General features: G+C 38.3%; 1 protein-coding gene across 6 annotated transcripts in view; it reads left to right on the plus strand.

Moving 5' to 3' along the window:
• xrn1 (5'-3' exoribonuclease 1) overlaps window positions 1-14,571 on the plus strand; it is a 104,310-nt gene that overhangs the window by 65,143 nt on the left and 24,596 nt on the right. For all 6 annotated transcript variants that reach the window (XM_041211636.1, XM_041211646.1, XM_041211608.1 and 3 more), the window contains exons 22-31: window positions 1,701-1,814; window positions 3,504-3,602; window positions 4,164-4,279; window positions 6,709-6,855; window positions 7,993-8,082; window positions 8,890-9,025; window positions 9,994-10,050; window positions 11,718-11,850; window positions 13,331-13,400; window positions 13,770-13,992. In XM_041211636.1, the coding sequence (XP_041067570.1) occupies window positions 1,701-1,814; window positions 3,504-3,602; window positions 4,164-4,279; window positions 6,709-6,855; window positions 7,993-8,082; window positions 8,890-9,025; window positions 9,994-10,050; window positions 11,718-11,850; window positions 13,331-13,400; window positions 13,770-13,992 (1,185 nt within the window). The remainder of the gene's footprint in view (window positions 1-1,700; window positions 1,815-3,503; window positions 3,603-4,163; window positions 4,280-6,708; window positions 6,856-7,992; window positions 8,083-8,889; window positions 9,026-9,993; window positions 10,051-11,717; window positions 11,851-13,330; window positions 13,401-13,769; window positions 13,993-14,571) is intronic.

Consider the following 14,571-nt stretch of genomic DNA (forward strand, 5'->3'; position numbering starts at 1 on the left):
GTGCAAAGGAGATTTACCAGGATGTTGCCTGGGCTGGAGAGTTCTAGTTATGAGGAAAGATTGGATAGCCTGGGGTTATTTTCCCTGGAGCAGAGGAGATTGAGGTGGGACATGATTGAGGTGTATAAAATTATGAGGGGCATAGATAGGGTAGACAAGAAGGAACTTTTCCCCTTGGTGGAGGGATCAATAACCAGGGGGCATAGATTTGAGGTAAGGGGCAAGAGATTTAGAGGGGATGTGAGGAAGAATTTTTTCACCCGGACAATGGTGGGAATCCAGAACTCACTGCCTGAAAGGGTGGTAGAGGCCGAAACCCTCATAACATTTAAGAAGTATTTGGATGTGCACTTGCAATGCCACGGCATACAAGGCTATGGGCCTAGTGCTGGAAAATGAGATTAGAATAGTTAGGTACTTGTCTGACCAACGCAGACTTGATGGGCCGAAGGACCTTTTTCTGTGCTGTAGACCTCTATGACTCTATAACTAGCAGGGTAAATAAAAGGGAATTAATGGATGTAGTATATTTGGATTCGCAGAAAGCATTCAGTAAGATCGCACACAATAAGTTGTTAAACAAGTCAAAAGCTCATGAGATTAGGGGTGATATATTAGCATGTTTGAGAATTGGTTAACAAACATGAAACAGAGAATAAGAATAAATTGGTCATTTTCATGGTAGCAGGAGTGCTTCAAGGATCAACAGTCTATCTCAATGACTTAGATTAAGGGAGCCAGGAGTAATATATTCAAATTCCCAGACAATACAAAGCTAGGTGGGAAAGTAAGCTGTGAGGAGGAAGTAAAGAAATTGCAAAGGAATAGAGCTGAATTAAATGATTGGGAAAGAAGGTCATAGTTGGAATATAGAGAGTGAAATTGTCTACATAGAAAAAAATAGAAGAGTATTTCTTAAACGGTGGCAGACTAGTGAATGTCGATACTCAATGATTTGAGTGTCCTCGTGCAAGAAAGTTAACATGCAGATACAGAAAGGCAAATGATATGTTAGACATTATTGTAAGGGAATTTGGAAAATAAAAGTAAGGAAGTCTTACTGCAATTAGATAAGGCTTTGGTGAGACTACACCTAGAATACTGTGTATTGTTTCAGTCTTCTTACCTGAGGAAGGATATACTTGTCTTAGTGGGCATGCAACAATGGTCCACTGGATTGAAATATTGGGGCCTGTATTCTCTGGAATTTAGAACACTGAGAGGTGATTCATTGAAATTTATAAATTTTTTTTAGAGGGCTTGACAGGGTAGCTGCTAAGAGGCTTTTTCCTTAATTGGAGAATCCAGAACTTGGAATCATAGTCTCAGGATAAGAGGTCGGCCATTTAAGACACAGATGTGCAGAAATCTCTTTACCCAGAGGGTTGTAATCTTTGGAATTCTCTGCTGCAGAGGGCTGTGAATGCTCAATATATTCAATACAAAGATTGATATATCCTTAAGCACTAAGGGAATCAAGGGATATAGTGATAAGGTGGGCAAATGGAGTTTGTAAAATTTCAGCCATGATCATATTGAATAGTGGGACAGGCTCAAGGGGCCATATGGCCTACTGCTCCTTCTATTTCTTATGTCTTATTGCAAAGATTGTAATTCTGATTGTGAAAATTATAAAATCTCTGACAGTGATTTATTTTGGCAATTTTAACTTGTTTTTAAAAAATAAATATCTCTTTCAGAATCTTAAATCATTTGATTCCAGTTTCTCTCACTTCAGTTCATTGGATGAATTGTTCCCACCCAAAATTAAGGTCTTCATGATGGGAACTCCCTACTATGGCTGCATGGGAGAGGTTAGTTAATTTTGATACAGGAGTTTTAAAATTCTGTGGATTGTAGGTTGTAATGATGGAAATTCAGTCCACGTTTGATATGTAAAATTGCCCGCAACTGTTTGAAAGTGCTCTGATCGTTGCTTGCTGGTTGTTTTCTTACAAAATGTCATTAGTTTCTTCCTTAAGAGGTCGTACAGTGTGAATAGCTGAGCCTCAAAACAAACACTGAAAGGTCCCATGCTAAATCACCAATCTTTTATCTTGGCTAGAATAATGGCACATGTGCCATTTTCGGGATTTGGGTGGGGGGGAGGTGCAGGGTAAGGACGTTTAACTGGAGTTTCTGATCACTGTGTTGGAACTCTTGCACGTTTATGGACTGTGAGTGGGGAAAGGATGATGATCAGCTGTGATGCCCCCATTTACAAATAGCCTGACGAAACTCGTTGAAGAACTTGTGCATGAATGGTTGCAACTTTGGCAAGATATTGAAGTGGAACCTGTACCCATGGGACTAAAGCTGAGTAATAGGCTCCAACCATACCGATGAGCATTTATGCATAAATAGTAGTATTGTACTCTGTATTAGCTTTACATGCATTTGGGAAAATTGAGTTTGGTGAATGAGCAGGGAGATAGAAAGAAAGACTGGATGTATTTGGGACCTTATCACATAAACATCTCTAGGGGCACTTCACATGCAACGAATTACTTTTGAAGTGCAGTGACTTGATTTGGATAGGCAAATGCAACAGCCATATTCCATAGAGCAAGATCCCAGAAAGAGTAACCAGGTGAATATTCAGTTTCTCTGTTTTTGGTGGTATTGAATGAAGGTGATCTCTTGTACAGGATACAGGAAGATCTTGTTCTTCTGATTGTGCTGGGAAATCTTTAGCATTCAGCTGAGCAGGGAATTGTGGCTCAGTTTAATGTCTCATCTGTAGTTTGGCACCTCTGGCAGTTATGCGTTCCATAATACTCCATTGCAGTATCAGCCTACAGTGTGTTACCAATAGATCTTGAGGCCTGTAATCTTTGACTTCAAGACAAGAATGTTTTCAACAAAGCAACAATGCTTTGAACGTGAGTGAATTTTTTCAGTTCTTTATCAGTTTGGCCAGGTGGCAGGACTCTCACCTGAGACAAATAATTGACGTTCAAGCCTCACTCCAAGACCTGAATGCATAATGAAGGATGAAACTTCATTGCAGCAATCATGTTCTGCTGTATTGTTACAGGATATGGTTTTTCAATTGAGCCATCAAACTGAGGCCTTGCCTGGCTTTTGAGATGGACATAAAAGATCCATCACATAATCAAGAGCTGGAGTGTTCTCCTACAATCCCGGTCAACATTATCTCTTGCCCAACACTGCCAGAACAAAATTAACTGATCATTTCTAACATTAAGGTTTGTGGGATCTTGCTCTTTTGTGAATTGACTGCTTTGTTCAGTTACCTAACATGGACTGTACTTCAGGAAGTAATTAATTTGATGTGAATTGCTGGTCGCTGTCCTCCAGATATGAAAACGCAAGCCTTTTCGCTTTCTTCTGTCAGTCACAAACTTTAAATATTTTCTCATATGTACCTGTTTATAAGCCAGTTAAATAAAATACATCAGGTCAAGAATATGCTTGTAATATATCCTGTGTTGAAGGAAGTTAAAATTCCACCTAAAGATATAGCTTGAATATCTTAATAGGTTTATGACTCTTCTGATGTTATCAGAGATGGGAGAATCCGTGTGGTTTTCACCGTTCCATGTGAGCCGCAGCTGGATGGCATCATACAAAACCAGCATGTAAGTACGAAATGTTCATTTGCACACTGTTAATATTGTACAGAGTTCAATCCAGTATCACTGACGTACTTTTGCAACATTCATTTTTGAGCATAAATTTCTACACAGCTGCAACAACTTCATGGACACACTAGTTAAAATGTAGTAAATTCTTTCTCCCTCCATAATGTGATGTATTCCTGTTATTCCACATTTCACTCATCTGTAGTGTTAACTGTAGTATAGTTTCAACGTAAACATACGTAAATGTACACACAGTGGATATCAGATTTTCCGCTATTTGCAGGAGACGTTCAATTATCATGCCCCTTTCACAGACTACAAGAGAGCAATGCAATCCCCTATCTCTCCCCATTAGTGTAGAGACAATGTCACTTCTATTAAACATCTATTCCTGACTGGCCTTCATGTTTTTTTCTGTGTTTTTTTAAAATCTTACTCATTCATTCACCTTAAAACATGACTTCTTATTTCAAAACTTTGCGTAATGAAAAATGATGTCTTCTTATATTTTGAACCAGCCATTTGTATTGAGGCATTTTGATTTTCTCATTGTTTCAGAAATACTCTACAAAATACAACCCAGGATATGTCTTGGCCAGTCGCCTTGGAATTACTGGGTATCTTGTGTCACGGTTGACCGGAAGTTTGTTTATTGGGAGAGGATCAAAGCAAAAGTAAGCATGCCTTTATTGATATTTTCTGCGTGTTTACTGCTGTTTTTATTTTGTCGCAAAGTATTTTTTGACTTGCTATGATATGGAAATAATATTAATGATGGCGACATTGGCAGTTTCCTCATGGAGACAGTGAAAAATTGGATAAATAATCACAGGCTGTCACTGTGCATTCAAGAATTCCTGATTCAAGAGTTGCATCACTAAACACTGCTAATATAGTACTCAGCTCTCCACTCTTGACTTTGGTGAGGGAGATGGAAGCTTTGTCTTCCATATTTTCTGTACCTAAAATGTGCCACTGCTGGCATCTCAGGCTGGTAACTGGGAAATCTGGCTTGCTGGGTGAAGGCATTTGGAGTTAAGCATTCATTTTTTTTTTGCTCATCCACGGGATGTGGGCATCACTGGCAAGACCAGCATTTATTGCCCATCCCTAACTTCCCTCGGAAGATGGTGATGAGCTGCTTGCTTGAATCACTGCATTCCTTGCAGTGAAGTTACTCCCATGGTCTATTGGGTAGGATGTTTCAGGATCTTTCCACAGCATCAGTGCAGGAACAGTGATATCTTTTCCAAGCTAGAATGATGTGCGACTTGGAGGGTAATTTGATGGTGGTGTTCTCATGCACTTGTTTCTCTTATCCTACTGGGCAGTAGAGGTTGGGAATGTGGGTGCTGCTGCTGAAGAAGCCTTGCCAAGTTGCTGCAATGCATCTTATGGGTGGTGCACATTGCTGTCACTGTGCATTGGTAAATGGAGTGAATCAATTGTTTAAGGTGGTGAATGGGATGCTCAACAAGAGGGCTGCTTTGTCCTGGATCGCTTTGAGCTGCACTCATCCAAGCAGATAAAGAATATTTCATCACACTCCTGACTTTGCATGCTCAATGATAGAATGGTAGAAAGGCTTTGGGAGTCAGAAGGTGCTCATTCATGGTAAAATACCCAACCTCTGACCTCTTTATAACCACAATATTTATGTGATTGGTCCAATTAAGTTTCTGGTTAATGGTGAGCCCCCAGGATGTTATTGATGGAAGATTTGGTAATGGTAATGCCATTGACTATCAAGGGGAGATGGTTGGATTCTCTCTCATTGGAGATGGTTTTGCTGGGCACTTATTTAGCGCAGATGCTGTTTGCCACTTACTAGTCCAAACTAAATGTTGTCCAGCTCTTTCTGCACAAGGGCTTGTATTCTGATTTATTGGACTCCACCATCACTGAGGATAGGGTGTTCCTGGAGCCACCACCTTTTGTTTTTTAATTGCCCAACACCATTTATGACCATGTTTCAAGACTGCAGCACTTTGATCTGCTGAGTTGTTTGTGGGACCACTTAACTCTTGTTTATAGTATGTTGCTTTTGCTGTTTGCCATGCATGTAGTACTGTGTAGCTTCATCAAGTAGGCACCTAATGTTTAGGTATGCTTGGCGCTGGTCCTAGCATTTTTTTCTACTCTACAGTCATTGAACAGGGTTGGTCCCCTGGCCTGATGACAATGGTAGAGTGAGGAAAATTGCTTGACTTTGAAGTTACAGGCTGTGGTTGAAAACAATTCTGCTGCTAATGATGGTCCAAAACACCTCATGGATGTCCAGTTTTGAGCTGCTGGATTGGTTCTGAATCTATCCCACTTAGCACTTTGGTAGTAGCATGAAACATGATGGAGGGTCTTCTCAATAAGAAGACGGAATTGCATCTCCACAAAGACTTGCAGTGGTCATACCTGCTAATGCTGTCATGGACAGATACATCTGTAAAAGCTAGATTGGTGAGAACAAGGTCAGGTAGGTTTCCTCCCTTGATTCTCTCACCACCTGCTGCAGGCCCAGCCTGGCAGCTATTTACATCAGGACTCTGCTAACTTAGTCAAAGCCATTCTTGGTGATAGTCATTGAAGTCCCCCACCCAGAGTACAGAGCCCTTGCTGCCATCAGTGCTTCTTTCAAGTGATGCGCCACTTGAAGGAGTACTGATTCATCAGCTGAGAGGGGTGGTAGGTGGTAATCAGCAAGAAGGTTTTCTTGTCTTTGATGTTATGAGACTTCATGGGATTTGGGGTCAATGTTGAAGACTCCCAGGGCCACACTTTCCTGACTGTATACCACTGTGTTCTGCCTCTGGAGGGCCTGTTCTGCCAATGGAAGAGGACATATCCAGGGATGGTAATGGATGAGCCTGGAATGTTTGCCGAAAGGTGTGATATCCTCAGCATGTTCTGAAAAAGAATGATTAGGAGGCAGTTAAAACACAGGATTCTATCAATTGTGATTTTGAAGAAATTACACCACATTATAACATGCTTAACCAGATTTATAAATACATACAGCTAATTTAATTTTAAGGGAACCTGTAGGCTGAAATTGCATTATCTAAGCATTACTTTGGTTTAATCATCTTTAAAAACTTCTCTTTACCAGTCCTCTTGGAGAACAGAAAATAAATGTGGGGCTGAATCTGAAATTTAATAAAAAGAATGAAGAAGTACCTGGTTACACAAAGAAAGTTGGGAATGAATGGCTGTATTCCTCTGCAGTTGAACAGATTCTGAGTGAATATCTAGAAAGGTAAATGATTTTACTGCATATAAAATTCAATATTTTAGTAATTGTGACATTTAACCTTGTTTATCTGGGGCAAAATGCTTTGTTTAATTGAAGTTGTGCTTTTGTAGAACTGGAACTCGACAGGTGCCCAATTCCAAGATTGAATCCAAGCCTTAACTTCTAAAAATCGATTGCTGACAAAAGGCAGGATTCATTTGTTCTTAAGTACTCCATCCACTGGAAGATTTGGTCCATAGTAATGCACCTGTATTTTGCCCCTGACTGACTTTCACATTAGGTTCATCAATGCTTGTATTATCATGAGTATGGATTGCCACCACAACTGGCTAATATGCTGAAACCTCTTAATGCTCAAATTTCCATTTAGCACTGGGTTTGGACTGCAGTGGATGTAAAAGATCCCGTGTCACCATTTGAAAAAGAGCAGGGTTGTTACCAGTGCTCTGACCAATATTTTTCCCTCAACCACCATCACAAACAGAATATCTGGTTGTTATCTCTTGCTGTTTGTAGGAATTTGCTTTGTACAGATTGTCTTTTGTGTTTCCTACATTACAACAGTGACCACACGTCAGAAGTACTTTTCCTTTGTTTTTGTGAATACCCAGTTAACTTTGGCTGAGATTGGAAAGGCACTTTTAGAATTTTGGATGTTGGTGCTCTGTCATTCCAAACCAAAATTATCCATCAGATAACCTCATTTTAGGCAGTTCTCCTTATGCTAACTGGGACATTAGACTGATGGTTAGAATTAAATGAAAGAAGGCAGGAAATTAAGATTTGTTTTGAGTTATTATCTCAGAATTAAATTCTATGTTATTACAATGCTTTAGTACAAGTGGTTATTGAGGTACAGATGATATAATTTAAAATTGAATTGAATAAGTATTTGAAAAGCAAGTGTATAAAAGTATTTGGGAATAAAGCAGAGAAATGTAGTTAAGAGTAGGCAGCTCCAGTTGAATAGTGAAGACTAAAATAACCGAATTTCAGCAACCTCCTGTACTCCTTTCTATGATTCTTTGGTTTCTTCCCACAACCTTTGTCTTGTTGTTAAAACAAATTATGTCTTGAGTACGTTTTAAATTGTGGTAGCAAAAAGTATTAGTTTATCAGATGTAAATGTTTGCTTTTTAGGTTCCCAGAATTAATAAGCTACATTGCCAAAAACAGTCAAGAAGATCTGTACTATGAGGACAACATATGGCCTGGAGAGGATGCAAATGGGTGAGATTATTTTACTTTGAGCTGTAAAAATACATCTGATTTCAATTTAGCTGCTAATACTTAAGTGTTTTTGATACTTTCCACAATAATCTTTCAGGTGTTTTAAACATGTTCTTTGGAATAGATGTAATTGAGGATTTCATTATCTTAACCACTAAAATTTCCACTACCCTCACCACCTGAACCATGTTAAAGCTTGATTCCATAGGAACAGGGGTAGATTGTTTAGCCCCTTGATCCTGTTCTGAAATTTAATGAGATCATGGCTGATCTGTGATTAATTCTCCTTTCTCCCACATCCCTTTTGTTTGCAAAATTCTGTCAATATCAGATTTAGAATTAGCAGTTGATTAGTATCAACTGCTGTTTGCAGAAATGAATTCCAAACTTCTACCACCCTTTGTGAGTAAAAGTATTTGCTAACTTCACTTCTAAAACTCCACAGGGCTGTTGGCAACCCTCGATATTTCATCTGAGTGTTGCTCTTCATGTGTGAGGATAGGCTGTGAATGTCAAAACTCTTGAACATATAAGACGGCAAAGCACACAAGCTTTTTCCAGTGTAGGCTGCTGAGTAGTAAATAAAAAAACTATACCTAGGTTGATGGGTGAAACTTTTTTGCCACCCTCAGATTGAATGTTGAGTCCAATTATAAGTCCAACTGAGATCAAGTTGACTCATCCTCGACCATGGATGAAACCTGTAACTTCTTAATCTGTTGATTTAGTAAGGCACTGAGTAATGCTTTTATACAATGCATAAAGCTAAATGTACAACTTTAAAAAATGCATTTAAATTTTAAACAGTCCTGAAAAGGTCCAAGAAATTGGAGCCTGGTTGAAGATGCATCCTGTCAGCAGTTTGTCAAGAGCATCATGTGACTTGAACCTACTTGATAGAGCAGTTATTGAAAAGATTGAAGAGGAGGTAGAGATATGCAAGGTATTTCATTTATAGTAAAATGTAAATTGATTAAAAATGTCTGATTGTGGATTTCATTCCTTCACTCCTCTCTTCCTGTCATTTTTAAAAAAATTCCTCTTCCTCTTTTGAGTTTGCTGATCATATTCATATATGTTTCAATGAGTGCCAGTTAGCCATAACGTCTTCAGTTGATACTCTTAATATATGAAGCCCAATCCTGTTCTCATTTGGCCTCTGTCCACACATGCGTTTCCCAGGGCCACTGGATAGTGATAAGGAACGAGAAGCCTGGTTGATTTCAGCTTTTTCCCTGCCAATTGTTGTAACCCACTTGTGTCCCCGCTAAGAGCAAGGCAGAAACTGAACCTGAAGCTGATCTGTATGGCTACATTATACAACTTTACAAACTGGTGTCAGGGAATCTAATCAGAACTTCTCTTGGTCCTTTTTCTGTTTAGCTCCCACTCCCCAATACCTGGCTCCCCCCCACCCACATCCACCACAAGAGAAGTTTCCCCTGCTTACAGTTAAATGCCTAATCAAGAAGTGGGGTGGTGGAGCTGTTTCTAGTTCCATCCACCTCTGCTGCTTTCAAACAATTGCTAAGAGGTAAATTGGAATGCATCTAATTTAAAATAGATGTTCCATTTTCTCTCACTCCCAGTTTACATAATTAAATTTAGCTACACAATGCTGTGGAGAAGGTGCCCCTCCTTTCTCCCAAGGTGTGCCATTTTATATTGTGCTTTAGCTCACTGCTGCACTTCATTATCTGTTATATGTAATTCTTGTTCCTAGTTTTATTAAAATGAATATGCAATAACTTATTCCATTTTTTCACAAAAGCAATCCAAAATTTCTTTTTAAATGTTGGATTTTAAAGCATATGAGTACTATTTTGAACAAGAATTCAAGTGGTTAAATGGAGCTATATTGCCCATGAAAGGTCTTAAAATTAATGTCAGTGTCATCATTATTCTTCTTAGCAACGACGAAGTAACAAGAAAGTAAGAGTGACTGTGAAACCACATTTGTTATTTCGGGTAAGTTGAATTATCTCATTCAATCAAAATATACCGTTTGTCTGAAAAGACTGGAATAAGATGTTGCAGGAAAGTTTTTAGCTTTGCAAACTTAATATCTGTGTCAATGAACAGTGGCACCACTGGACAATGAAGAGCCTTCAAACCAAAAAGTAGACCTGGGAGAGATTTCTTTTGTCTGCTGCTATTAATAAAATAATGCATGTGACGATTACATTAATGTTTATGCTATAAGTACTGGAGCCTGGAGTCACATGTAGACGTGTCACTGCCAGACCAGGTAACGACAGCAGATTTCCTCCTTTAAAGGACATAGTGAACCAGATGGGTTTTTACGACAATCAACAATGTTTTCATGGTTGTCATCAGACTTTTAATTCCAGATTTTTATTGAATTCAAATTTCACCATTTGCTGTGATGGGATTTGAACCCAAGTCCCCAGAGCATTACCCTGGGTCTCTGGAATACTAGTCAGTGGCAATATCATTATGACACCGCCTGCCCTTAAAACAATATATGGCCATGGAAAAACTTGTGACAAAACAAAGTTGGCACTTTGAGTTAAAAGGAGAATACTGCGGATGAAACGAAAATAAACAATACTGGAAACAGTCAGTCGGGCAGCATCTGTGGAAAGAAAGACCTTGAGCTAATTGGCTTCATTGATATGACTGACAAAAACTTTAGTGTCCGTTCACAAAGAAGTCAGTGATCCAATAATAGAACAACAATGCATAATATTTTATTGAGAACTCCAGTATCATGCAATGTCTTGCTGGGGAGCTGTTGGTGCAAATGGCCCATCATGCTCTGTTATTGATTACTGATATGGAGATCTCTGGTCAGAATTTCCCACATAGTGACCATCTGATCAAAATTATGCTAACATGGGAAGTTGAGTGGAGACAGGAATGCAAATTGAGTGATCAACCCCATGGGCTATTTGCATGCATCTCCTTGTGCCTGGCTTTATTGGAGCATTGGTACAGACTAGGTCTCCAGCCCATAAATCAAGAGAACAATTCTCTACGTCCCTCTTCATCTGCTGTTCTCCCTTATCTTCATCTTTGCCCGCCACACCACTTCCTCAACCCTGACTTCAATATGTCTACCTTTTTCCTTGTTTTGATTGCATTTGATGCCTACCAGCCAGCTGTAAATGTTAGGAATTCAATGCTGTTTCTTCAAATTCTGACGTGAGCCAGTTATTTAACGATGGGTCTACTCCAATATCCATACTGTCCCAAATGTACAGGCTTTGCAACTCTTAACAGGGTTAAGACTCATTTTTTTTCTGTTACTGGAGCATAAGAGAACTGAGGAGAACAGCACTGAGTCACAGCACCATCAACAAGCCTATCACACATGAGGGGGAGGCAGGAAGAGGCAAGTACACATGGGTTAGAAGGAATAAGCTTCCACCTGGGATAGATAGATTCAGGTCATGGTGGATTAGACGAGCTATGTTGACCAAAATATATGTTTACGCAAGCATTGGAATAGTACAAATTGGAGTCTTATAGAACTTTAGAAGTTTGGAGCTTTGTTGTATTCCTAAATAAAATGTGTTGAAATGCTTTTCCTTTTTATAAATTAAACTGCAATTTAAACACCTGGGAATTTTCAAGGTTCTTTTTTCTTTCTAAGTTTTCATTTCCCTACACAGCCTCTGGAGCAGCAATATGGTATAGTCCCAGACAAAGATGCAGAATACCTTTTATTTGATCGTGTTGTGAATGTGAGGGAGGACTTCTCTGTTCCTGTTGGTCTTCGAGGAACCATCATAGGAATTAAAGGAGGTGAAATTTTAAGGAGCACAATAATTAGAGAAGGTTAAATGCCATGGGTTCAGATGGGGAGAATGCATATCTTGATTTATTGTAACTGAGCACTAGTTATGACTTCTTAGACTCGTCCGTTCCACTTTCTTGTGATCTTTTAAGAGCCCAGCTTGATAAAACGAGAGACTATTTTTCTTCACTCTAGGTTGTCTGTCTGTTTATGGGAATTGTGTCTCTATTAATTGTTGGGACCAGGTACCATTCTAAGACTAATTCTTGATGATTCTCTTTGTAGATACTCTGTCTACTATTTCAAATTTGTAACCAGGATTAAACATTTTTTTATGCCTTTAAATTTTAAAACTTCTCTTTTTAAAACTTTTTTAAAGGTCATAATTGTATTTAGTCAATTACTTATGCATGGTACCTGGAACTACTTTTTGGCCAACCTATGTACAGAATTTATTTGATCTAGAGAATTCCAATTTCTATTATTTATTTGTCCTTTTTTCAGTTTTTATAGTTTATTTTTATTTTCTTTTTTGCTGTTCTCATTTGTGTCTGCTTTTTAACATTTTTTTTTTGCTGCCTATGGCCTTAAGATATCACTCCAATTGGTGTGTATTGTTTCTGTATAATAGAGAAAGAATTCACCCAAAAGTATTCTGAAACATTCTTAATGTGGCATCTCACAGGTTCACATGTTTTTCCCTTTCCTTGTCTGCCTCTCTCCATTTTATTTCCTACATCAAACTGATGTTTTTGTCATCTATTGCTACCTGATGCCAGCGGCACTTATAATTCTGGTAGCTCTTGTATGATGATCAAGTTGCTGCAAATGTTGCTTTTCAGCATCCTGCATAAATTTATTCTTTCTATTATTACTTTCTGGAATTCTCTGGCCAGCTTCCTGTGCCTTAACGCACACTTTTCTCTCTTCATTAATGTAGATGAAAATACAGCTGATCCAATTAGAAACTTTATTCATTTGATTTTGCATTGTAGAACTTAAACATTGAAAAATTATTTTCTCCTCCAGACTCATAATAAGAATATATGTCTAATCATTTAAAATCCCTTTTATTTTGGGAAACTGCTGTCTCTTCTGTCAACCATTTTTGGGTAGTACATTGTTTGAATCAGCACTATTTTAAATTAAAAGCAAATAAGCAACGGGACTAAAGCAATTTTAGATTTGGAATAACCAATCTGATCAAAATACCTGATTTTCCAGCCCCTATCCCCAACTGCTGCTCCCACCATCATCTTTGAGCAATGTAATGGTCAAGAATATATCCTTCTGTAAGATTTGTCTTAAACAAGTTATGTTTAAAGCAGTCCTCATTTTGGATTAGAACTTTAAACTATATAGTCTTATAGTCTAACTTATTGAACAGTTAAAGTGAAGGTGATTTTTTTTTTGCTAAATTTTTAATGTATTTGTTTGAGATATGCCACAGTTCTTTTCAATAATATTTTGAACTTCTCTGTTATGTAGCTGAGAGAGAATCTGATGAATTTTACGAAGTATTATTTGATGAAGAATTTCCAAGTGGACTTACAATAAGGTTTGTGTATACTAATATGATTGGCTCTTTCGGGTAAATACTTGAATTTAGTGTCTTTATTGTGCACATTGATTAGTACTACATTTGTGTCTGTACTAATAGGTTTTACTAGCTAAGAGATTAATTTCTTTAATGAAGAAATTAAAGTGAAAATCAGCCTTGATTACCTTTATGTTGAATGGAAAGATCATTTAACATGGATTAGTTTTCATTTGTTTGATATTTATTAACAAAATTTTGGAGATGCTAGCATTGCTGCATTTATTGCCTAAGAATGTTAGTACTTTAAGAAATTTGCCGGATGTCTCAAAATGGGAGTTGGGGTTGGTTCAGCTTTGACACCGCTAATGGCACTACATTTGTGTTTAGATGCTCTCCTGGCCGAGGCTATAGACTCCCGAAGTGTGCCTTAATCAACCTCAGTCATGGTAACCGCTTGGAGTTTGGAGGCCAGAAAGCAGCAGCATTATTAAAGCCACAACCAGCACCTATACCTCAATATACAATGTATCCTTCCTCACAGTCTGGTGCTCAGAAAGTATCATCAGGAGGCCTGAACCACTCCCCACGCTCTCTATTTGTACCAACACAGGTAAAGAAACATAAATGTTAATAAACTGACTGGACAAAAAACAAAATATCTACAGATGCTGGACATCTGAAAAAGGATAGGAAATGCTGACAACAATCAACAGGCTGGCCTATATCTGGAGAGAACAGGTGAATTTACATCTCAGGTGTAGATGTTTCAGTACAAGAATTGGCGAGTGTTTTGATGAGGAATCTGTATGCAATATGTTAACTCACCCATTCTTTCAACAAATGCCCTCTGCTCTGCTTGTGTGTTTCTTGCCTTTTGTTAATTAATTGAATTGATTTTCTGGATCCGGTGAGCATACTCATCTTGCTTGAGTTGCAATGTATTTTCATTATCATGCTGGAAGAAAACTAGTTTCTATGTCTAAGCGATACATTGACATGCTTTGCCACAAATTGTAATGAGTTTAGTTTGATTCTAACACAGATATTTTACATAGCATTAACAGTACAGAATTGGGCCATTTGGACCAACTCTGAAATACCAGTGTTTATGCTCCACACCTTCATCTGTCAGCATAGCTTTTTATTCCTTTCTCCCTCGTGTTTATCTGATATTAGCTATTTGCCTCAA

The sequence above is a fragment of the Carcharodon carcharias genome, chromosome 2, assembly GCF_017639515.1.
Source record: "Carcharodon carcharias isolate sCarCar2 chromosome 2, sCarCar2.pri, whole genome shotgun sequence".
Lineage (NCBI taxonomy): Eukaryota > Metazoa > Chordata > Chondrichthyes > Lamniformes > Lamnidae > Carcharodon > Carcharodon carcharias.